This window comes from Gopherus evgoodei, chromosome 11 (assembly GCF_007399415.2).
Source record: "Gopherus evgoodei ecotype Sinaloan lineage chromosome 11, rGopEvg1_v1.p, whole genome shotgun sequence".
Lineage (NCBI taxonomy): Eukaryota > Metazoa > Chordata > Testudines > Testudinidae > Gopherus > Gopherus evgoodei.
Window position 1 is genome coordinate 68,275,805 of NC_044332.1, and position 26,185 is coordinate 68,301,989.

At 42.2% G+C, this 26,185-nt stretch overlaps 1 protein-coding gene across 1 annotated transcript in view; it reads left to right on the plus strand.

Moving 5' to 3' along the window:
• The first annotated feature begins 3,686 nt into the window (after nucleotides 1-3,686).
• The window catches only part of MUC13 (mucin 13, cell surface associated), a 42,552-nt gene continuing 20,053 nt past the window's right edge, over nucleotides 3,687-26,185 (plus strand). The window contains exons 1-9 of the mRNA XM_030580401.1: nucleotides 3,687-3,756; nucleotides 12,697-12,750; nucleotides 15,156-15,191; nucleotides 17,596-17,631; nucleotides 18,485-18,520; nucleotides 21,389-21,424; nucleotides 22,401-22,436; nucleotides 23,779-23,901; nucleotides 25,709-25,815. Of these exons, the coding sequence (XP_030436261.1) occupies nucleotides 3,699-3,756; nucleotides 12,697-12,750; nucleotides 15,156-15,191; nucleotides 17,596-17,631; nucleotides 18,485-18,520; nucleotides 21,389-21,424; nucleotides 22,401-22,436; nucleotides 23,779-23,901; nucleotides 25,709-25,815 (522 nt within the window). The 5' untranslated portion in view covers nucleotides 3,687-3,698. The remainder of the gene's footprint in view (nucleotides 3,757-12,696; nucleotides 12,751-15,155; nucleotides 15,192-17,595; nucleotides 17,632-18,484; nucleotides 18,521-21,388; nucleotides 21,425-22,400; nucleotides 22,437-23,778; nucleotides 23,902-25,708; nucleotides 25,816-26,185) is intronic.

Here is a 26,185-nt window from a genome sequence, read left to right on the forward strand (position 1 = left end):
ACTAAAGTCAAGATATGTCATGCCTACCATTTCCCCCCATCCACAAGGCTTGTTATCCCAGCAAAGAAAGCTATCAGGTTGGATTGACATGATCTGTTCTTGACAAATCCATGCTGACTGTTACCTATCACCTTATCTTCTAGATGTTTGCAAATTGATTGCTTGATTATTTGCTCCATTATCTTTCCGGGTACAGAGATCAAGCTGACTGGTCTGTTAGTAATTCCCTGGGTTTTTCTTATTTCCCTTTTTATAGATTGGCACTATATTTGCCAATATATTTGGTGGTGTACTTCCTGCTTCACACAGGTAGCATTATGTCAAATACCATTGTATTTTTGGTAATGAATTCTGAGATCTTTTCCGTGAACCAGGAAGTGCCAGAAGGATCTCACATGGGGTGGAGGCTGGGAGTGGGAGGGGGGGACAAACAGTGATAAAACAATCATTTAAGATTAACTCCTCTTCTGAATGCCCTCCAGAGCCTGGTTAGTAAAGGTTTTTCATATCCATTTCCAGGATCAAATGGACAGTGAGTGGTTAGAAGTCATATATGTAAAAGGCAAACAGCCTGACTTTCAGAGGTGTTGAGCAGCACTGGGCTATGGCTGAGGGGCACAGCTGCTGAGGAAGTGTGTGTAGGGAGGTGAGGGAAACATGCAATTGAACTTCACCCTCTAAACTGGGCTTCCAAAGAGCCAGCTTCCCCTCCCCCTCCCACACCTTCCCTATGGAGTCCTCAGCTTCAGTCACACCAGCATAGATGTGTAGGTGGAGAAAAAGCTATTAGGATCATGGTACAAAGTGATCCCCTGCAGGAGGATGCTTTCTGGGATGGTTGGGGTGGCCTTTCTATCAGGCATCCCTCCTATTGTCTGGGGGAGGAGGGAGGTGAGAGGTTTTCACTCTGATAACGGCTCTGTTTTGGATCTGATCTCCATGGCTGACTATCCGTAAGCCACAGAGACTTGCTCTGGGCTCTGCAGATTCAGGCTCTCTGCTTGCTCAGAGCCTCCTTGACAACATTCCCCCAAAGCATGTGAGAGATGGTCCAGCTCCAATCACTCTACAGGAGAGGGAAAGTCTCCTTAGGATTCTAGCTGTGCTCATGGCACCAGACTTAGAAGGCTGGAGCTTCCTTATGGCTCAGTATCACAGGATACAAGAAAGAGAATGATTCCTCATTTGCTATACCAGCACTGAGACTCCCTAAAAGATTTAAGAAAATCTATCAGAATAGAGCTGGCTGGTAAATTCCATCTCCCCCTGGAGAGAGGAATGAACTCTCCACCTACCCATAAATACTGCAAACACTTGTGTTTCTCCACTTTTGGATCCAGCTAGACACCAGGAGGCTGTGTGAGGGGGAAACCATCTAATATTCATAAGTTTGAAACACTCACTCCTTCCCTTCCCATGATCATGCATGATTCCTGAATACAGATGTTTCATAGTTTGGTGAAAATTAAAACATAGGTACAACCCCAAGATAAACAGTGAATCAAGCTGTATTTGTCTGCTCCTTCCCAGCATCACCCTCTTGGAATATCAAGAAGGCTGTGCTGTGATCCCAGGCCACAAAAACGTTATCTTGTGTGTGTGTGTTAAGAGTGTTGCTACTATGCACATCACATACCTAACACAAAACCACAGCAATGAAAGGGGAAGGCATCTAACTCAACACATGCCTGTTATTGCTCCCATTAGAGAGACACATCTGACTGCTAGAACAATCACGCTATATCATACCACAGCCATAACTCTGTCCCAATTGTGAGGCCAGCCTTTCACAGCACTCCTGTCCCCAGACTCTCCACTACCATAAACAGCCAGCTTACACACACTCTCACTCTCTCTCTCACACACACACAAACACACACATACACGTACGTACGTTTGGGGCAGAAGGTGCTGGATGGCAATTTCTATGTTCTTATCATGGCAGTAGACAGGCCTCATGTACTTTTCCCCTCTCGGCAGAGAGCTGGTCTTCAGCTCTATACACCTGCCAGGCCAGAAGATTTAGTTGGATGACCACCAGTCTAGGGGAGGAGAGGAAAGCCCAGCTTTGGTCAGCTTCATTTAAATGAATTATAATATTGCTTACCCATAATTCAATCTACTGTGTTTGGTTGGAATACCTTTATGCTTTGACTGTACGAGTGAGAATAGATTCTTCTTATTACTGTGCTCTTGGAAGGGCATAACATGCAGGTGAGGACCTGGAGAGAGTGAGCCACCTTAACTTCATGGGAAGTGAACTAAGGCTTGGTAATGAAACTCAGGCTTATCAGGGAGGAGGGCTTTGTCCTAAAGGTCGGGAGCCAGAGTCTTGGTTTTCTCTGTGTCCCCCACTGGGAGACTGCATCCTGTAGATCATGAATCTGCAGGAGTTGGCCAAACTGGCCTGTGGTGGCAGCAGCAGGACAGAGCTGACTTTGCAGTGAGGCTCAGCCAGACAAATGTCAATGATGCAGAACTGACTTTGCAGCAAGTCCTGACTGGAGCAGTAACAACAGTGATGCAGAGATGTACATGCAGCAACCTGACAGAAAGCAGCAATGCTGAGTAGCCTTCACAGAGCCCCAGCCCAGCAGGCTGGTGAAAGCAGGGCTGATATTACAGAACTGGCCATATAGATGCCCACTGGAACAGAACCTGGCAGAGTGGTTCTCTGGACTGGAACAGAAGTTGAGGTGAGTCTCTCCTTGGTGCCCCTTGACTATCACTAACGGGACTCAGGAGTGAGGTTTTAGGCAGCTGGGGTTGGGGCGGGATTAAAAGTTGTGGACCTCCGTATGTCAGACAATTATTATTAGAATGGGGTGGGGGTAGGGGGAGAAAACTCCCGATGCTCTGATTTGGGTGGCTCTGTTTCATTTATGTAAATATTTAGAGGAGTTTCATGAATCTAGTGATTGCTTGACCCCTTTCCCCCCCAAATAAACAAACCCTTGTGGTTTCATGTTCCCAAAGAAATCTGAGAACTTATGCATATGGAAGAGGCACTTGCAAAGGAGACCAGGGACGTTACATTTTAATTGCCCAGAGCAAGTAATAGAGCTACGACTCTGACTCAGCCCTCGAGCCTTAGCTTTATTTATTCTTAGGAAAGGCCTTCTAGACAGATCGAACCCAGCCCTGACAGAAGGGTTACAGGCCTAGCAGAGCAAATTTCAACAGCAGCGAAGAGATTTATAATTGACCCCACAGTCATTTATGTCAACAGTTGCTTACGCTGACACTTGCCTTGCCAGGAGTTGAGGATAAAGAGTGTTTATTTTGCAAATCTGCTTTGTTCAGGCTCAGTTCAACGCCCATTTCTATGGCTTCCAAACTCCAGCTGTTTTGTTACCTTTTACTTTTCTGAACTGAAATGTACGTCTTGGCCTAGAATTTGTATCCCACTGAGCATATGGAAAGAATCATTTGCTTATATGACTAATGCAATTATGAGCTGAGGCTTAAAGTGCCGTCATTTTACAGCAAGTTAATTGTTGGTATTAAGCAAGCTAGCATCATTCTGTCTCAAAGTCTAAAGAGGAAGCTGAAACAAATTAACATCATCCATTTGCTGTCATTTGCAATTCTGACGTCAGTTAGAGGTTGAACTCTGTACCTGTTAGAACAATCTTAAATGAGCAGACATTAGGAGAGAAACCACTTCCTCATAGGATTACCTAAGAGCAGCCTCAAAAATGAAGGGCTACATATCTCTCGCCCTTCTGCTTAGCTTTGCTTTCTGTGCCGAGAAAGGTAAGAAACGCAATCTTCTATTCTGGGACTTTTAAACAACAACCCAATTCATCTACACAGGGAATGGGTAACATTTTCCTAGTGGTGCATCTACTAAGGTGGTTCCTAAAAGAATGAAATATTCAGCAGAAGAATGGTTACATTTCAATGCTTCTAATTTCTGATTAATGAAGGGGTGGAAAAATTTAACCGACACCAAGTTTTACCTAGTCGCAGACCCAGACAAAAACATTGTTGTTTTGTGATTAAATTGATTTTGTGCATAAAGTTGAGATCTGTTTGCATGACCTATGTACCGGAGCTCGGTGATTAAGCCTTCATTAGAAAAGATAAGAAGCAGGGCTATTTTCATCAGTAAATGAGTAACTATTCCACTTCAGTTTCAGGAGAACCGGGTGCTGCAGGTGTCCTTTATTTTAGCAAAGCACTTAATCCCCGAAAGAATAATCTTCACAAAAACCAGCTCCACACCAGCTGATTCACACAGGATTTGATCCTGTCCCGTTGAAGTCAATGAGAGTTTTGTTGTTGAGTTTGAAGGCATGAGATTGGGTACACAATAAATGATAAGGGGCCGGGGATAGGTATCTGATAGCCAGGGTTAAATCTAGTAAGTATCAAATCAGCAAAAGCCAGGAATATGCCAAGTGAAAGCTGAGTCAATCGTTAACTTACTTGATTTGACTCAAGCATTGCCACTGATATAATAACAAGACAGAGCAACAACCTTAATTCCTTCCTTCCTAATTTTTTTGTAATGTAGGAGTACATTCAGAAATGGGGGAGGGGTGGGAAAGAGCAGACGCTTGGATGGCAGCTGTCTGAAGGTCTTCACAGCTTTAGAGCAATGTGAGGGGAGTTCACAAGCTCAGTAACTATAGTGATACACACACAATACATTAGATAAACCAGTCATTGTGACACATTCATTTCTCCCAATGCCATCGAAAATTGCTTTGAGATCTGCTGATGCAAAGTGCTGCATAAGAGCTAGGTGGTATTATTATTATTTCCAGTTGCACTCACAACGAATTAGGCACTGTATGAACATGACTAGCATACAGTCCAATGACCTATATATATTATAAACATGGAGACACAGGAACTGCTATGCTTGTTCCCAAATCTTTCATTTTTAAATGAAAATCCTTTGGAGTTGTTTGCGGGCAGCAATACCTCATGCATAGGCGTCGTCTTAATGAGTTTCTGGAGGTGCTTGACCCTTGCTCCGCCCCAAGCCCTGCCCCCACTCCACCCCTTCCCCCAAGTCCCCACCCGAGCCCTGCCTCTTCCCACTCCCACTGGTCTCTTGCCCCATTCCAACCCCTCCCCTGAGCACGCTCTTCCCTCACTCCTCCTTCTCCCCCCGAGCACTTCCTGCATGCTGCTGAACAGCTAATCCGCAGCGGATAGGAGGCGTTAGGAGGGAGGGGGAGGATCTGATTGGCAAGCATGCAGGCAAAGCAGCGGGAAGCCGTTGTCATTTCTGTAGCTATATATATGATTTCAATCTCCATGGCTGTCCATGTGGCATTGTGTTTGAGCCTTAAATTTACCTTTAAATATGTAAAAACCTTCTCCACCCTTGTGGGGTATAGAGTAGGTTTATAATGGAAATGCTACCCCAAACTTTGTCTGCAGTGGCTGGTGCTGATAACACATGGGTATGACCTTCCTTCAGATTAAGGTTAATATATAGCAAAGTGAATCTTGTAGAAAATGCAGAATACTTGTTCTTTGGGAATTAAGACAACCAACCTCAAACCTAATCGAATTCTGTTCCTGTTGACCTCAGATGGCTGCTCATTAAAATAAGGGGCTGAAACTGACTAGTGCTGGCTATATTGTTGACAAAACCTATGTTAAGCCCCCTGTCATGTTAATCAAGTACATTGACCCGTTCATTCCATGGTCATTTCAAAAGAAAGGCCTGTTCTTACAGAAGTTTTGTCTTTAGCTTCAATCTGGGCAGAGTCTGTCCCTTGCTCAATATATATTTACCAGATTGTTGTAATGAAGTTTGCATTTTAGGATTTCTTTACTGATTTATAAAACTTCTCTCTACCCACACCTTCCCCAGCTCCAAGAGTTGAGCAGAAGAAATGGAAGGTAATGGTGCCGATAGTGCCACACAATATCTGGTAATTTAGAGAACTCTATTATTTCAACCTACCTTACATTTACTTTAGATGTTAACACTGACAACAATCTCAGGATTTGTTCCCACAGATGTCCCTTAGTGGTTTCAATAAATATATATTATTGCGACTTGTGATAACATTTAATTTACATGTTAATATTTGGGATATTAACATAGCAAATGGACAAGAACATCACATCTCCCATTTTCAAGGAAATTAACTTTCATGGGCTATTTCTCTGAGTTAGGATCAGAAAAGCAGGAGGGATGGAATTAACTGATTAGTAGGCTTGGAAGGATTACATTTTTATTGCTAAATGTTGGTAGACGTCAATTTCACCATAAACAGACAAACCAGAAAAAATATGTCCTTCTATACTCGTTGAAATTTACAGTTAAGCAAAGTTAAAAAAAAAAAAAGCTACTTGACAGCTTCTTAGAGTTTAATATAAGAATATTTACTTAATATATTTTAATACATGATGTTAACAGTGTGTTTTCATGGTTTATAAAACTTTCACTTATTTAATCTTACCACCTGCTGTCATTAAAAGTTATTTTGACACTCCCTCCATTATTTCTTGAAACTGTGAAAACTTAAATTGATCAAAAATGTTAAAAAGCTTAAAAATAAACACCTATATTATACAGCAAAATTATGAAAAAAATTGAAATCTGCCACCCTTATTGATAAGTATTAAAATCATCCGTCGCAAATATATTTCTACTGAAAAATTGTAAATAATACCAGTGATGATTTAATTGTTGTGTAGAACCAACAGACCAGCAGAGGATATTAAACAGATACTGTCAATTTGAAATTTAGTTAATTTATAAAATACATTTAAAGGGAGCTTCAGGTCCCAGAATCCTTCGCTGGAGTCCTCGTCCAATCACCTCCCCAGGCCTCTGTCTCTTTGTCCCAGTCTTTTTATCCAGCCAGTCCCATTTTTTATCTCAATCCCTGGCTCCCCTTCACAAGAATTCAGCCTGAGGCAGTTACCCAGCATGGAAAATTTCAAGCCAAACAGTTAGCAAAGTTTACAAGCAATTGAAAACAAGGTCCTGTGATAGAAGCGTTTAGCAACTTTAATCAGAAGAGGTGCTACCTGCCCTGCCTATAATACGAGGCTTAAAGGAAAGAGGAACAAATATGATGCTGTAGAAAAATAACACTGGTCTACAATTTTTGAGAAGTCGTCTGCTTCAGAGATAAAATGTGATATTTATTATGTATTTTGATGTGCTGAATTCAAATATGACAATTAAAACAACTGATTGGCTACTGTTTCTAAGATATTTAAGTTTTTACATTTTATGTCTATGTATATTGTGTAGATAGTAGAGTTTTAATCATAAATTGTAAACCTAGGTTTTTTCATGTGTTTATGGTTGCTTTACATGATAATATTTCACCTGTCCTGTTTATGTAACACTTTAAAAATCAGCAAAAGGGTTATATAAATAAAATTTATTATGAAACAAAAGGCAAAAAACTATTATGTACATAATTTAGTCCTATTCAGTGTCTACTCGGCGCTTCTTGGCTTGTCTCTTGTATTCATTAAATGGAGCATCTCTTGTCACTGTCCAGCAATAGTCTGCAAGCATTGATGGGCTCCATTTGCCCTGATAGCCTGCCAGGAGATTCCACTGCTGTAGTCTGGAGCCCAACAGCTCTGCCTTACTCTTGGGTAGTTCCAAATCCCTGACAAGGTCATTCAGTTCACCTTGTGTTATGAGGTGTGCTTCAGAGGAGGAGGATGGGAGAAAATGTGGATCTTGTGACGTTGATGGTCCAGGACCAGAAGTTTCATCCTCTTCCTCTTCCTCATCTGACTCAAGTGAGAATGATTCTGGTGCATCAGGAACCGGCAGTCCTTCTCCGTGGGGTACTGGGCGTATAGCTGATGGAATGTTTGGATAATGTACAGTCCACTTTTTCTTCTTTGACACACCTTTCCCAACTGGAGGCACCATGCAGAAGTAACAATTGCTGGTATGATCTGTTGGCTCTCTCCAAATCATTGGCACTGCAAAAGGCATAGATTTCCTTTTCCTGTTCAACCACTGGCGAAGATTTGTTGCACAAGTGTTGCAGCGTATGTGTGGGGCCCACCTCTTGTCCTGATCTCCAGTTTTGCAGCCAAAATAAAGGTGATAGGCTTTCTTAACCATAGCGGTTATCCTGCGCTTTTGTGATGCAAAAGTCTCTTCACCACAAACATAGCAGAAGTTATCTGCACTGTTCACACAAGTACGAGGCATCTCTGCTCGCTTTGGCTAAACAGAAATGTGTCCCTTTGCAAAATCAAACATTGACAAATAAGAGAGCACGAAACTGTATGATTTCTAGAGCTGATATAGGGCAATTTGTTCAGCAGAGTGATGTCAGCTTCGTTATGATTGCATCTTCCATGACTTCTAGGAATAACATGATGCAATTCATATCATGTATGATGCAATACCGGCTTCAGATTGCATCATTCATTGTTTTGCCTAAAAAGCAAGTACTGTCCAAACCCAGTCATAAATTTATTCATAGATCCAGTCAAAGATGTATTTTAGTTATTTCTGGTTTAAATTGAGAACCCTTCCCTTTATAACTCACTTCTCCTCCACCATTCCCAAGTCAAGGGTCGTATATACTGACCCAATAGCATATCTTGAAAACTAGAGCCAATCAACAATTTTAAGCATCATTTTCGTTCTCAGTGACCCAGAATTAGTAAAGTTGGACTACATTTATTTCAGAAGCATTTTGGCTGTAGAGTAGTGTAATCATTGCTAATAAATAACACTCAGTCTGTTGGTAACATTTATTTAGCTAATTATTAGTGTTGTGGGAGACTTTGAAGCCCTAGTCATGGACCACGAGCCTACAGTGGTAGGCGCTGTACAGCAACAAAAACACCATCCAAGCCCCCAAAAAAGTACAATCCCAATGGTGATGATCCAGCAAATAGCTGGTGAATTTCACCCTGGATGCTTCATGTTCTAGGTTTTTCTCTCTGGGGCCCAATGGTGGCTTTGGTAATATTATACCAAAGCATAGATATATTTATGTTAAAAGTTAACTTTAACATAACAAACAGCTAAGGAAATCACATGTTCCATTGCTCAGAAGTTAAAATTCCCATGGGTGATTTTTCCCTGACTGAGGATCAGACCTGAGGTCTATATACAGGTTATGTTTTAATCAGATTGTCACGCTGAGTTTTGAAATTGAGGAGGCATAGTAGAGATTGCTCACTCTGAGGCTTAAAAGTGCCAAGCACAAATATGATGTAGACAAATAGTAATTACTAATAAATAATATATTTATTTGTTGTATTCATAAAACTGTGGAGTAACTGGTGAATTTCACCCTTGGTTCTGAAGGTTCCAGGTGGTGTTCCCATGGATATCCCTTTAGGATTTAAATAAATTTGTTCTAACAATACTTGTTACCTTTTGGAGCCTAAGCATGATAACTGGGCTAGACCATCACATCTCCCAATTGCTGGGAAGTTAAAACTCCTACGAGCTATTTGCCTGAGTTATGTCCATAGATCTCCTCATACATTTACCACGCTGTTGTAGTGGTGTGGATATTTGTTTTCTTTGGTTCATCAGCTGCAACTCCAAGGAGGCTACGGCCCTTTGGGGTGTGCCAAGCTGCTGCTGAACACATGGCACTGACAATCTCAGGGTTTGTTCGTTCTGATGCCCCCTAGTGGTTTCAATGAATATATCTTATCCTAATATTACTCCTGGGGGAATTCTGTGCCACTGCACAATGCAGAATTTTGCAGAAATTAACATGTGCAGAGATTTCTTCTCCCCCACCAGAAATGGGCTGTAATGCTGCTAGCCACCACAAGGTGCTACTGAACCCAGCAGAGCCCAGCTTGAACATAGAAGACACTGCTGGGGGGAGAGGGAGGGAACTAGAGGGTTTCAGGCAGCTGCAGTTCCCAGCATGCCCTGAGGGAAGGAGGGGCAGTGTACAGGAAACTGTGCAAGCCTGGGACCAAGCATCAGGCTGTTTCTCCCTCTGGATCCCAGGGCTCTGGGGGAAGAAGGGGACAGATGTCTAGGCTGGGCTCAGGGAGGCATGGCTGGGCTCGGGGGTGTTGGTTGTGGTGGGATCAAAGAAACAGGAACTGGGTTGTCATAGGGTTTCTTTAGCTCTCTACTCCTGTGAGAATTTTTGTGTGTGTCTGTATTTTTACAGACATACTGGCTGGCAGATATTTTGAAATAAATTACCAAAATAATTGACCTGGCATGACTACGTAGCATATACCAAAATATAACTATATAGCATATATATATAGCATTTAACATTTGCAGAATTTTAAAATATTGTGCGCAGAATTTTTAATTTTTGGCGAAGCATGACCCCAGGGGTATAACATGGTAACATTCAATGTATATGTTAATAGTTGGGACAAGAACAGCAAGAACAGCACATTTTCCATTTGCAAGGAAGTTAAAACTTTCATGGCAGTTTTCTGAGTTTGCGCCAGGCCTGGTCCTGGTCTACACTATGCGTTTAAACCGATTTTAGCAGCATTAAACCGATTTAACGGCGCACCCATCCACACTACGAGGCCCTTTATATTGATGTAAAGGGCTCTTTAAACCAGTTTCTGTACTCCTCCCGGCCGAGAGGAGTAGTGCTGAAATCGGTATTACCATATCATATTAGGGTTAGTGTGGCCACAAATCGACGGTATTGGCCTCCGGGTGGTATCCCAAAGTGCACCACTGTGACCACTCTGGAAGGCAATCTGAACTCAGATGCACTGGCCAGGTAGATAGGAAAAGCCGCGCGAACTTTTGAATTGCATTTCTTGTTTGCCCAGCGTGGAGCTCTGATCAGCATGGGTGGCGATGCAGTCCCAAATCCAAAAAGAGCTCCAGCATGGTCTGTACGGGAGATACTGGATCTGATCACTGTATGGGGAGACAAATCTGTTCTATCAGCGCTCCGTTATAGAAGGCTATGATACAGAGTCCACAGCACAGTGCTGTGTGACAAGTGTAACGGAAAGCCAAAGAATCAAATGGATGCTCATGGAGGAAGGGAGAGGGGACTGAGGACTCCAGCTATCCCACAGTCCCCGCAGTCTCTGAAAAGCATTTGCATTCTTGGCTGAGCTCCCAATGCCTGTAGGGTCAAACACATTGTCTGAGGTGGTTCAGGGTATATCTTGTCAATTTACTCCCCCTCTCCCACCGTGAAAGAAAAGGGAAAAAAATCGTTTCTTGACTTTTTTCAATGTCACCATATGTCTACTGCATGCTGCTGGTAGACACGGTGCTCTGGCACTGAATAGCAGCATCCTCTCCTCTCCCTTCCCCGGTGGCAGATGGTATAGTGCAGTAGGACTGGTAGCTGTCCTCGTCATCATCCCATGAGTGCTCCTGGCTAGCCTCAGGTGAGGTCGGCTGGGGGTGCCTGGGTAAAAATGGGACTGACTCCAGGTTATTCCCAGCAGATAGTACAGAACGGCTGGTAACCGTCCTCATCATAGCAACTGGGGGCTGAACTCCATCAGACCTCCCCTTTCATGTCTAAAGAAAAGATTCTGTACTGCCTGGACTATCATAGCAGCGGGATGCTGGGCTCCTCTCCTCCTCACCGTTTAATGCCCTGCCTGGACTATCATAGCAGCTGGAGGCTGCCTCCCCCTCATTTTATCTCATTAAAAAGCCAGTGTTTCTTATTCCTGCATTCTTTATTACTTCATCACACAAATGGGTGGACCCTGCAATGGTAGCCCAGAAGGGTTGGGGGAGGAGGGTAGCAACGGGTGGGGTTGTTGCAGGGGTACCCCCTGTGAATGGCATGTAGCTCATCATTTCTGTGGGATCTGACACGGAGCAGTTGTGCTCTCTGGTTCTCTGGTACACTGGTTCTCTAGTACACTTGCCCCATATTCTAGGCAGGACTGACTCTATTTTTAGATACAACAGAAAGGAGGGAATGACCCGGAGGGTCATTCCCATTTTTGTCTTTGCGCTCCCGGACGACCTCAGCGAAGGTCAGCCAAGAGCACCCATGACAGCAGCAGACGGTACAGAACAACTGATAACTGTCCCTAAGGATTTAGATAAATTTGTCCTAACAAAACCTTTTACCTTTTGGAGTCTAGGCATAATAATAGCACTAGAACATCACATCTCCCAGCTGGTAGGAAGTTAAAACTCCCATGCGCTGTTTGCCTGAGTTATGATCAGAGCCGATGTCCACAGATGTCAGACATTTACAATGTCTGTGAATATTTGTTTTCTGTGGTTCATCAGCTGCAGCTCCAAGAAGGCTACAGCCCTTTGGGGTCTGCCAAGCTGCTGCTGAACACATGGAGCTGACAATCCCAGAGTTTGTTCCCTCTGATGCTCCCCTAGTGGTTAGAATAAATATATCTTATCCTAAGGTTCTAGTGATGTGATATTTGTTTTCTTTTGTTGATCAGCTGCAGCTCCTACAGCTGCATCAGGTATATTTCTGTAGTGTTATTCTGACAAATAAATTTTGCAGAATTTTAATATACTGTGCACATAATTTTTAATTTTTGGATGCAGAATTTTTAATTTTAGCACAGAATGCCCCCCAGGAGTATAATGTCATAGTATTCAATGTATATGTTGATATTTGGGATATTACCATAACAAAAAGACAAGAACAGCACATCTTCCATTTGCAAGAAAGTTAAAACTTTCATGGCAGTTCCCTGAGTTAGGTCAGGTTTGATGTCTATATATATTGTCATTGTATTGCTTGCATTTAAAGATTTGTTTCTTATTTACAGGAAATGCCACTTCCTCGGCACCCACCACTACCCCGGCACCCACAACTGAGCTAGGTAAGCGGGAGGAATGGAACTGACTGATAAGTATGAATCTTAAAATCACAATCAAAAATACTTTACTATAGAAAAGAATTGTAAAATATAACTGTTAATGATGATGATTTAATTGTGAAGACTCAACAGAGTAGCTGATGTCAATTTGGAATTTAGTCAGTTTCTAAAAGGCGTTTAAAGGAAGCTTTCAGGTCCTCCGTTTTCATCACCCTCTAGCAGTGGGACACCCATACAAAGAATGGGGATGGCACTGACTGTCTGACTCTACAGGGGGACCACTGACACAGGCTAGACACAACGGGATATCAACTGCCCGAAATAAAGAAATTGACTAAACGGAGAAAAATAGTTATTTCCCCTCTAATATCTCTGTTAAAGCCATTTTGCAAATAAAGCACATAGCAAGTTTTTTCAGGTAGAAGAATGTTTTAAGTAGATGGAAGTTTTTTTTTAAAATCCAGAGTTTTACTTAAACACATGACGCTAGAAAACTTGGGTGTTGAAAATAATGGTAAATAAAACGTACAACTTCTGATGATATAATGGTGAATAGCCAGCACATTTGCTCATGATATCAAAGAGCACATTACCCACTTGAAATCCAGTCAATTAAAAACATGACTTTACAGTAATTTCAGAACCTATATAAATCCCTGTGCCACCTGGCCAAATTCTGTGCAGTTAAAATTGTGTTTCCTGTGTTTTCCTCACCCTATAGTAGTGTGAGACCCATATAAACAGAAGGAGAAACTTTTTATGCAGGGGAAATAGTGACACTGACTATACACATGGTGCTGTCAAATATAAGGAATAAATAAACTAAACAGAGAAAACATTTCCCCCGTTCTAGTCTTTCAGTTGTAGCCATCTTGTAACTATAGCAATTAACATGTTTGTCAGCCAAGAGCAAGATTTTTAGGCTGAAGGAGATTCCTTTAATAATCTGGATATTTATTTCTATGTATGTCTGTTGAAGAGGTCCCTGGGTGAGTATGTGTTTACTGGACTGTGGTTGTGTGGTTTCTAATAAAAGGTGACAGAAATCATATATAGGAGGTATCTCCACCACACCTTCATTAGTTGCGAGAGCTAAGGAGAAGGAATAAAAATGTCAAAGGCATAAAAACAGCAGGCACAAATATGATTTTGTGGAAAAGAATTATTAGCATGAATAATAGTGATAATATCATTGTAGTAAGTCGACACAGTCCCTGGTGAATTTCATCTCTGGTGCTATGGGAGCAGGATTTTGTTCCTGCTGAATCTCCCTTGTGGGTTTTGATAAACATACTGCCCACGAACCTGGTCACAGGTACTTTAAATGTTTACACTTGGAACATAAGCCTAACAAATAGACAGGCACATTCCATCTCTCACTTTTTAGGGAGTTCTAATTCCCATGGGTTACTTGCCTGGGATAGCACATATGTAATAATCAGAGCTGATCTCCAGAGATATCATGTAGTTAGCTCTTTGGTAGGTGGTTCTGCTGCAGCTTTCACAGCTATGTCAGGTAAGCAGAAGGAATAGGAGTGGAGTGGGGAGTAATATAACTGATGTTTCAAAGCATCAGGCACAGCTATGGTGTTGAAGAACAATTATTATTACTGATCAACTCATCGTGGGGCACTAACATGATCTGCAACGAGGCTATGGTCCTGTGGGCTGCAATGCTGCTAGTTGCCAGAAGGGGCTACTGAACCTAGCAGAGCTCACAAGAGAAGACATTGCTGCGCGGTTGGGGAGGGAACTAGAGGGTTCCAGATAGCTGCAGTTCCCAGCATGCCCTGAGGAAAGGAGAGTGCAGTGCACAGGAAACTTTGTGCAAACCTGGGACCAAGCATCAGGCTGTTTCTTCCTCTGGATCCCTGGGCTTCAGGGGAGGAAGAGGGCGGATGTCTAAGTTGGGGGGATGAGGAGGCTTAGCTGGGCTCGGGAGTGTTGGTGGTCAGGAGATCAGAGAAATAGGAACTGGGGTGTTAGAGGGTTTCTTTAACTCTTTGCTCCTGGGGGAGTTTTTCTGTTTGTGTGTATTGTTACAGCCATACTTGCTGGCAGGTATTTTGAAATAAATTACCAACATAAATCAAACTGGTGTGATTATGTAGCATTATTTTGACAAATAAATTTTGCAGAATTTTAATATGTTGTGCACAGAATATTTAATTTCTGGGTGCAGACTTTTTAATTTTTAGCACAGAATGCCCCCAGGAGTATAATGTGATAATATTCGATGTATATAGTAATATCTGGCACATTGCCATAACAAATGGACAGCACATCTTCCATTTGCAAGAAAGTTAAAACTTTCATGGCAGTTCTCTGAGTTAGGTCAGGTTTGACGTCTATGTTTACTAGGATGTCATTGCCTTGCTTGCATTTAAAGATTTGTTTCTTATTTACAGAGAGTGCCACTTCCTCGGAACCCACAAGTGAGCTAGGTAAGTGGGAGGAATGGAACTGATTGATAAATATGAATCTTAAAATCACAATCAAAAATATTTTGCTACAGGAAAGAATTCTAAAATATAACTGATAATGATGATGATTTAATTGTGAAGACTCAACAGAGTAGCTGATGTCAATTTGGAATTTAGTCAGTTTCTAAAAGGTGTTTAAAGGAAGCTTTCAGGTCTTCCATTTTCATCACCCTTTAGCAGTGGGACACCCATGCAAAGAATGGGGGTGGAACTGATTGTCTGACTCCATAGGGGAACCATTGACACAGGCTAGACACAATGGGATATCAACTGCCCAAAGTAAAGAAGCTGACTAAACAGAGAAAAATAGTTTTTTCCCCTCCAATCTCTCTGTTGAAACGGTTTTGCAAATAAAGCACATAGCAAGTTTTTTTCAGGTAGATAGTGTTTTAAGTAGATGGAAGTCCTTTTTAAAAATCCAGAGTTTTATTTAAATACGTGGCCTAGAAAACTTGGGTGCTGAAAATAATGGTAAATAAAACGTACAACTTCTGATGATATAATGGTGAATAGCCAGCACATTTGCTCATGATATCAAAGAGCACATTACCCACTTGAAATCCAGTCAGTTAAAAACATGACTTTACAGTAATTTCAGAACCTATATAAATCCCTGTGCCACCTGGCCAAATTCTGTGCAGTTAAAATTGTGTTTCCTGTGTTTTCCTCACCCTATAGTAGTGTGAGACCCATATAAACAGAAGGAGAAACTTTTTATGCAGGGGAAATAGTGACACTGACTATACACATGGTGCTGTCAAATATAAGGAATAAATAAACTAAACAGAGAAAACATTTCCCCCTGTTCTAGTCTTTCAGTTGTAGCCATCTTGTAACTATAGCAATTAACATGTTTGTCAGCCAAGAGCAAGATTTTTAGGCTGAAGGAGATTCCTTTAATAATCTGGATATTTATTTCTATGTATGTCTGTTGAAGGGGTCCCTGGGTGAGTATGTGTTTACTGGACTGTGGTTGTGTGGTTTCTAATAAAAGGTGACAGAAATCATATATAGGAGGTATCTCCACCACACCTTCATTAGTTGCGAGAGCTAAGGAGAAGGAATAAAAATGTCAAAGGCATAAAAACAGCGGGCACAAATATGATTTTGTGGAAAAGAATTATTAGCATGAATAATAGTGATAATATCATTGTAGTAAGTCGACACAGTCCCTGGTGAATTTCATCTCTGGTGCTATGGGAGCAGGATTTTGTTCCTGCTGAATCTCCCTTGTGGGTTTTGATAAACATACTGCCCACGAACCTGGTCACAGGTACTTTAAATGTTTACACTTGGAACATAAGCCTAACAAATAGACAGGCACATCCCATCTCTCACTTTTTAGGGAGTTCTAATTCCCATGGGTTACTTGCCTGGGATAGCACATATGTAATAATCAGAGCTGATCTCCAGAGATGTCATGTAGTTAGTCTTTGGTAGGTGGTTCTGCTGCAGCTTTCACAGCTATGTCAGGTAAGCAGAAGGAATAGGAGTGGAGTGGGGAGTAATATAACTGATGTTTCAAAGCATCAGGCACAGCTATGGTGTTGAAGAACAATTATTATTACTGATCAACTCATCGTGGGGCACTAACATGATCTGCAACGAGGCTATGGCCCTGTGGGCTGCAATGCTGCTAGTTGCCAGAAGGGGCTACTGAACCTAGCAGAGCTCACAAGAGAAGACATTGCTGCGCGGTTGGGGAGGGAACTAGAGGGTTCCAGATAGCTGCAGTTCCCAGCATGCCCTGAGGAAAGGAGAGTGCAGTGCACAGGAAACTTTGTGCAAACCTGGGACCAAGCATCAGGCTGTTTCTTCCTCTGGATCCCTGGGCTTCAGGGGAGGAAGAGGGCGGATGTCTAAGTTAGGCGGAGGAGGAGGCATAGCTGGGCTCGGGAGTGTTGGTGGTCAGGAGATCAGAGAAATAGGAACTGGGGTGTTAGAGGGTTTCTTTAACTCTCTGCTCTTGGGGGAGTTTTTCTGTTTGTGTGTATTGTTACAGCCATACTTGCTGGCAGGTATTTTGAAATAAATTACCAACATAAATCAAACTGGTGTGATTATGTAGCATTATTTTGACAAATAAATTTTGCAGAATTTTAATATGTTGTGCACAGAATATTTAATTTCTGGGTGCAGACTTTTTAATTTTTAGCACAGAATGCCCCCAGGAGTATAATGTGATAATATTCGATGTATATAGTAATATCTGGCACATTGCCATAACAAATGGACAGCACATCTTCCATTTGCAAGAAAGTTAAAACTTTCATGGCAGTTCTCTGAGTTAGGTCAGGTTTGACGTCTATGTTTACTAGGATGTCATTGCCTTGCTTGCATTTAAAGATTTGTTTCTTATTTACAGAGAGTGCCACTTCCTCGGAACCCACAAGTGAGCTAGGTAAGTGGGAGGAATGGAACTGATTGATAAATATGAATCTTAAAATCACAATCAAAAATATTTTGCTACAGAAAAGAATTGTAAAATATAACTGATAGTGATGATGATTTAATTGTGAAGACTCAACAGAGTAGCTGATGTCAATTTGGAATTTAGTCAGTTTCTAAAAGGTGTTTAAAGGAAGCTTTCAGGTCCTCCATTTTCATCACCCTCTAGCAGTGGGACACCCATACAAAGAATGGGAGTGGAACTGATTGTCTGACTTTTCAGGGGAACCACTGCTACAGGCTAACACAAAGTGTTATCAAATGCCCAAAGTACAGAATCTGACTAAAGAGAAAAAATAGTTTTTTCCCTCTAAACTCTCTGTTAAATCCTTTCTGTAAATATGTCACAGCTGTGTCAAGTAAACAGAAGGACTAGGAGTGAAGTGAGGAGTAATATATCTGATGTTTCATAGCATCATGCACAGCTATGGGGGTGCAGAAGAAAAATCATTATTACTGATGGACTAATCATGAGACACATGATCTGCAAGGAGGCTACGGCCCTTTGGAGTCTGCTGTAGCTGCTGCTGAATACATGGTGCTGACAATGTCAGGGTTTGTTCCCTCTGATGCCTCCTAGTGGTTTAAATAAATATATCTTACCCTAACATGGTAACGTTTAATGTACATATTAATATTTGGGACGTTGTCATAACCAATGGACAAGAACAGCACATCATCCATTTGAAAGGAACTTAAAAGTTTCCTGGCTATTCTCTGAGTTAGGGTCAGGGCTGATGTCAATATATATTTACTAGGATGTCATAGCATGGCTTGCATTAAAAGATTTCTTTCTTCTCTTACAGTAAATGCCACTACTCAGGTACCCACTAATACAACAGGTAAGCATGAGGAATGGAACTGATTGATAAATATGAAGCTTAAAATCACCATCAAAATATTTTGCTATAGAAAATAATTGTAAATAATAAATAAAACTCACAGTGATTTAATTGTGAAGACCCAACAGAGTAGCTGATGATATTAAAGGGTCTTTGTTGATTTGGAATTTTGTCAGTTTATAGAAGTTCTATAAAAGAAGCTTCAGGTCCTCTCTTTTTGTCCCCTGTAGCAATGAGACATCTATACAAAGAGTTGTCTGGCTCTACAGGGGAAACACTGGCACAGGCTAGTCACAAGGTGTTGTCAAATGAAAAAGGCAACAAACTGACTAAATAGAGGAAAAACAGTTTTTTCCTCCAATCTCTCTGTTATTGCCATTTTGCAGATACAGCAGCTAACAAGTTTATGATGTGGCCCTCTTGTGCATATGCATTACAATAACAGTCTTTGTTACATGATCACTAATATTTTTTCCACAAGACCCTGGCCTCACATTCCCAGAGCAGGTCCATCACATGCACTTGGTATCAAGACTGTGTAGTGAATGAGGCTATCTGTAGGACCCACATTTGTTTACAGGCCTCTGTGAGCCTCATTAGAAAGGATAGTTTTGTGGTTCAAATGGTTGAATTAGCCTCCTGGAGAACTGAATTCTATCCCTGCCTCTACCACAGAGTTCTTATGTGATGCTGGTCAAATCCCTTAAACCAAATTTTTTTTACTGGTGTCTGCTAATTTTGTGTGCCTTATTTTATAGGTCACATTTGCAGAAATGCACTCACCTGCCGGATCCGGGGGACACTCGCCTCAGGCAGCTCTCTGCAAGCGGCGACCTGTCCCAGCTGCTCCTAGGTGGAGGCATGGCAGGCAGCTCTGCGCACTGCCTCCCCCCGCAGGCGCCGCCCTCACAGCTCCCAATGGCTTCAGTTCCTGGCCAATGAGAGCTGCAGAGCCAGCACTCGGGCTGGGGTGGGGACAGTGCGCAGAGCTACCTGACGCACCTCCACCTAGGAGTAGCTGGGACGGGTTGCTGTTTCCAGGGAGCCGCCTGAGGTGAGCACCCCAGATCTGGCACCCCAAGCCTCCTCCCACCTCCAAAATCCCTCTCAGAGCCTGCATCCCACACCCCGTCCCGCACCCCAACCCCACACTCCCTCCCAGAACCCATGCCCCACAGCCTATCCCACACCTCAGCCTCCTGCCCTGCACCCCTCCTGCACTCAAACTCTCTCCCTCTTAGATAACTGGCATTTTTCATATACCGGCACCCCCATTCCCCCACCATGCTGGATAAAACAGCTTTTACTGTGTGTATGTGTGTGTATATACACACACATACAGACACACATTATGAAGAGTCCACACCGTAGATAGTGAATTTTAACATTAGTGTTGGATTTAATTCATGCTGATATCCCCAATCGTTTTGGTAATCCATGTCTAAAATTTGATTTGCACGCTACCAGTGGTAACATTAACATAACAAACTGACAAGGACATCACATCTCCATTTGCTAAAAAGTTAGAACTCCCAAGAGCAGGGGTGAAAGTGAGCCGGTACGAGCCGGTACTTCATACTGGTAAGAACCCGCACTGGCCCATACCCAGCCAACATTAAAGCGCGGTTGCAGCAGCGCTTTAATGTCCCTGCCCCTTTTGTCTCCCCTGGGGGGGCCTGCCAGTAGGGTCTGTACCCGCATGCCGCCGACGGGGGGGGGGAAGGGGCGGGGAACAGGTAGCAACGTTAAAGCACTGGTCCTTTGCTGTGGCAGTGCTTTAATGTTGCTGCCCCTTCCCCGCATTGGCGGCCTGCTGGTAGGATCTGTACCGACAGAGCTGCCCACAGGGAGACAAAAGGGGCGGGGACATTAAAGTGCTGCCACAGCAAACAAACAAACCAAAACAAGAACTGAAGAAAAATATATATTTTCCCCCTCTGCTCATCATCATCATCATCAGCAGCAGCAGCAGCGTAAGCGCAGTGTGCCCAGCCAGTTGATAGCGTTGTCACCAGCCTGGTGAAGAGCCAGTAGCCCCCGTCGAAGTAAGTCAGCAGGCAGTTGTCAAGGATATGTGACATAGTCTGAAGTTGATCATATCTACATAGTGGGCCATTAGAAAAAACCCATTTAAAGAGATTGGCCACACAATTGCCCTGTCCTGTTTGGAACCAGTTCAGGGATGGCCACAGGTGCCATGGCAACTGAAAACCCGGTGGACGGATGGTTCAGTTGGTCATAAGAATGTAATTGATGGTGGTTGTTACTGACACTTGTCACACTAAGCGAATTCCAGCGTCATATGACATAAGAGACCATAAAGGGCATCTAGAAGACAGGCGAACTGGAGGGTGGTTGAAGAGGTCTGAATACAGAGGCAAGTTCTCATGGATCTTGGCCAGGAGCATGATTAGGATGACCAGATATCCTGATTTTATAGGGACAGTCCTGATTTTGAGGGCTTTTTCTTGTATAGACACCTATTACCCCCACCTCCATCTCGATTTTTCACACTTGCTATCTGGTCACCCTAAGCATGATGGAAGCCCCCTCAAAGCAAATATGCTTTGTTAGTAAGTATTGGTGCCCTCTTTCAGGGGTGAATTCATCCTTGGTGCTGACATGCTAAGTTTTGTTCCCACCAACTAACCCTGGCGGTTTCGCATTCAGCCTATATGAAATTACACTTATTTTCCATGGTAACATTTGAAACAGTGATGTGACCAGTGGACAAGGCCAGCACATCTCCCAGTTGCTAAGGAATTAAAATAGCCATGTCATCTAGTTGCCTTTGCAAAGTTCAGACCCGATGGCGTTTATACGTTTACCATTTCCTTGTATTCTAAGATTTTGTTTCCTTTTTCATAGGAACTAACTCTTCCACAGGTCCCCTGACGACGACAAGTAAGCTTGGAGAAATGGAAGGGATTGATCACTTAGGGGACTAAAAGCACCTGACCCAAATAGGATGCTATGGGGAAATAATTAGAATTAATAAATAATAACGATACAATTCTGAGCAGCCAGTTCAGTAGCTAGTAATACTAAAGGGACACTGCTAACTGGGAAGTTAGTAATTTGCAAAAAGGAATTCAAAGTTGTTTCAAGTCCTACACCAGACCCTAAGCTCCTCAGCCAAATTCTGGGGTTTTGCAATTACATTTTCCTCTCCCTCGTTGTCATGTGAGACCCACACAAACAAGAGAGGAAGCAGTGAAACTGACTATGCACAAAGTGTTCCTCTCTCTCTTTGCTGTGGGGAAAACCAACACAGACAATACGGGAAACTAATTAAGGCCCCACAAAGACTTATGCACTTGCTTAACTTTAAGCATGTGACTAGTCCCACTGCATTTATTTGGGACTATTCATATACTTAAAGTGAAACAAGTGCATAACCTGGTTGGCTATACTGAGCAAGAGGTGACACTTACTTGATATAAAGAAATCCACAAATATCTTCCAAACCAGTAAAACTTTAAATTTTTGCTCCCATACTCCACCATGTATTCTTGATTATTCCTCCCCACCCCCACCCCCAAAATATAATAGACTAAACCCCCATTGGTGTGATTTGGTGTCGCTCTCACAATACAGTTACACTGACTTACTCCAAGGATCAATTTAACTCAATGTTTATATGTGTACAATAAGGTAAGTGTCACGTACATGTTAGCACATTGAAGGTTTACAGCAAATGAACAAGTACCTCACAACTCCCAGCAAGTTGAAATATAATAGACTGTGGGCCCAAAACGTGGTACACAAATGCATGGGAATTCAATGATAAGTAATGGTAGGATCAGGTCCTGTGTCTATATAAATTTACCAGAATGTTGCAGTGGTGTTTGCATTTTAAGAATTGTTCTATCTGTTTCAGAATTACCCGTTACGACAGCACCCCCAGCTACAACAGGTAAGAAGGGTACCAGGAGGAATGGAATACATGTGAGGTTTGCAGTAAAGCTGCAAAGATACCTGTTCTCCCCTTATTCTAGCAAAACTCCCGTAAGCTTCAATGGGAGTTTTGCTTGTGTAAAGACTGGATGGGTTTGGGAGCTTTATCTTTCATGAGTGAATGAAAAAGAACTATTTTCACTCTGAGCAGAATATAGGTCTTTCTAACAAATGCCTTAGGCCAGCAGAAGGCATTAAGGGCTCATTCCTTCCAGTTGCTGAGCATTCTGGCCCCAGTCCAGCAAATCACTTCTCCATGTGCTTGAAGTTTAAGCATGTGAATACTCTATTGAAGGTAAGCATGTGTTTAGATGCTTTGCTGGATCAGAGTTGAGTGGTCTGCACCTGTAAGGATCTAACCTATAGTTATTAGAATTCAGACAAATAAAGACTTTGAGATTATCTTGTGATCTCCAAATACACCCATAGCATGTCTGAATTTGGAGATCACTAGATAATATTCTACTACCAATTATATACCATATTACATGTTCAGAACTCTACATGTACATCAGGTACTGATATATCTGTGATGTGGTCTTATTATACAGTTGGTTCTCTTATCCACATTGTACTGATGGTGAAATTGAGACATGGAAGAGGCTTGTTTTCCACTAGAAGTTTTTGCATCATTTGTCTAGGGCCAGTGCAGTTCCACAAGTGCTAGTAACAGTGGAAGCACTAGGTTAAGACAGTGACACGATGGTAAAATGTCTGTGCCTGGTGCTGGATGCAAAATGTAACAAATCCTATGGTACGTACAACCAATGAGAATAAATACTCTTTCCAAGGGCAAATCATGAGTCCTTTTTGCCCATGTTTGCTTATAGAAAAACTTTCAGGTTTAGAATTGATTTCATATCATGATTCATCTGTGGTCTCACTGTTGCATGCTGGGCCAGATCCTCAGCTGCAGTAAACAGGCATAGCTCCATGGAAGTCATGGGGGGGGAGGGAGAGCTCAGTGGTTTGAGCATTGGCCTGCTAAACCCAGTGTGTGAGTTCAGTCATTGAGGGGGCCATCTAGAGATCTGGGGCAAAAATCCATACTTGGTCCTGCTAGTGAAGTCAGGGGACGGGACTGGACTGGACTTGATAACTTTTCAGGGTCCCCTCCAGTTCTATGAGATAGGTAATATATGCATATTCTACACCAGCTGAGAATTCGGCCTACTGTCATAAGGAATGTTTAAGTGTTTGAATTTTCCTGAAGCATAAGTAGTTTAATAGGAGTAAAATGAAAAGCTTCCATCCTCCTGGTCTAGTGCACTGTTCAGCTGTATCAATATCTTTTCTCTTAGAAGCACCTCTGCCCTGTGCAAATAAACCATGCAGTGGCAGTGCTAAGTGTATTAACCTATATCAAGGTTATACATGCCAGTGCTCATACGGATACTACTACACAACATCAGGATGTCAGGAAGGTGAGTTGGGGGTGATCTGTTTTCTTAATCCACTGCACAGACAATGGTGCATTTTCTATACTCATTCTAATTTTCTCGGTGAAAATATTCATGGTCTGGGCAAGTCTCTTCCACTCTCACCCACGCTGAGTAGTACTTTACTCTGCAAATAGTTTCCATTTAGTTGACCTGTTTTATCTTCTGAAACATTATTGAAACAAAAGGATTTAACACACTAGAAAAAATTGCACTTCCACAGTGCTCAGGGTGTGGATTAAATTGTGTGAAAAGCAGACAGAAATCCCAGGGTAAGTAGAAGCTAATGTTTATGGCCAAGATTGTAAAAAAGCAGGTGCCTAAAATAGGCTTCTAAAAAAATGGCCCGGTGAGCACCCACCAAGTCCTGTTGAAGTGGGACTGCATAGGAGCTGCTGGACGCTCAGCATTTGGGGAAATTAGGCCTCTTAGGTGCCAAAGGGCCAGTTTTTCAAAGTTATTTAGGCACTGAGAGATGCATATTGGCACTTAGTAGGATTTTCAGAAGTGTCGAAGCAGGTTAGGCACCTAACACCCATGATTTCAATCATTAGACACCTTTGGGCACCACTGTACCTTTGAAAATCTGACCCAAAATCCATACGTCATAGAATCATAGGACTGGAGGGGACCTCGAGAGGTCATCTAATCCAGTGCCCTGCACTCGTGGAGGACTAAATATTATCTAGACAATCCCTGACAGGTGTTTGTCTAACCTGCTCTTAAAAATTTCCAATGATGGAGATTCCACAACCTCCCTAGGCAATTTATTCCAGTGCTTAACCACTCTGACAGTTTGAAGGTTTTTCCTAATGTCCAAACTAAACCTCCACTGCTTCAAATTAAGCCCATTGCTTCATGTCCTATCCTTGTAGAATAATGTTAATTTTTCTCCCTCTTTGTAACAACCTTTTATGTACTTGAAAAATGTCCCCTGAGTCTTCTCTTCCTTCTCCGTCCTCTCTTCTCCAGATTAAACAAGCCCAGTTTTTTTCAATCCTCTCTCATAGATCAAGTTTTCTAGACCTTTAATCATTTTTGTTGCTCTTCTCTGGACTTTCTCCAATTTGTCCACATCTTTCCTGAAATGTGGTGCCCAGACTTGGACATAATACTCCAGTTGAGGAGTAATCAGCGTGGAGTAGAGTAGAAGAATTACTTCTCGTATCTTGCTTACAACACTCTTGCTAATACATCCCAGAATGATGTTTGCCTTTTTGGCAACACTGTTACACTATTCACTCATATTTAGCTTTTGATCCGCTATCCAGATCATTTTGTATTTTAATCCTATCCTCCAAAGCATTTTCAACCCCTCCCAGCTTGGTATTCTCTGCAAACTTTATAAGTGTACTCTCTGTGCCATTATCTAATTCACTGATGAAGATATTGAATAGAACCAGACCCAGAACTGATCCCTGGGGGACCCCATGTCGACACCTAGACACCCATTTATGAAAATCTTGGCTTATGCCATTAAATGCTGTAATACTTAGACATATCCTGTTTTTGTTTGCATTGAGCCACACTCATAGTTTAACATTATTTTAGTAGAAGAACCACATCAGTTTCTCTTCCCTCCGTGCCCACTGATAGCAGGGTTTAGCCCTTTGTTGACAAGAGTTGATGAAGTGAATACTTATCCCTTCCTGTCTCCTCCAATAGAAGAAAATTAACAAATATAGATCCTATGTAGAGCTGCTTCCCATTTCTAAAACTTGGATAACCCAACATTTAACCCTGTTTATTACAAATGCAGTGTAATGAATTAATGTCTCTGCTTTATTTTTAGGAAAAGTATTCCCTGGACAGTTTACAGTGAATATAACGTATTCCGACAGGATGGCAAATGAAAGCTCTTCAGAGTATGAGAAATTATACAAGATCATCACAGATTTTGTGAGTCATTTAAAAAAATTCTTCCATATATATTTAATAGTGAGATCTGCTTCCTAGAATGAGATATGTGCAGGAAGATATGGCGCCTCAAAGTAGAGTCTTGGTCAGTGTAACTTACACCTTCCTCTACCTCCGTCACGGGACATGCTACATCAGTCTAGACCCCTTTACATGGCAGCCAAATTCTACCCTCAGATACGTACACACATCATTCCTACTGAAGTCAGTGGAAGTTGCATGTATGTGTCGGAGATCAGAATTTGCCCTAATTTGCTTACTAGCTTCCCTTCTGAAAAAGTCCTGCAGAACGTAAAACAAACAGACTCTATGACGGAGTGCTATCCCTTTAAGAGCAAGGCAGGTTGGAAGC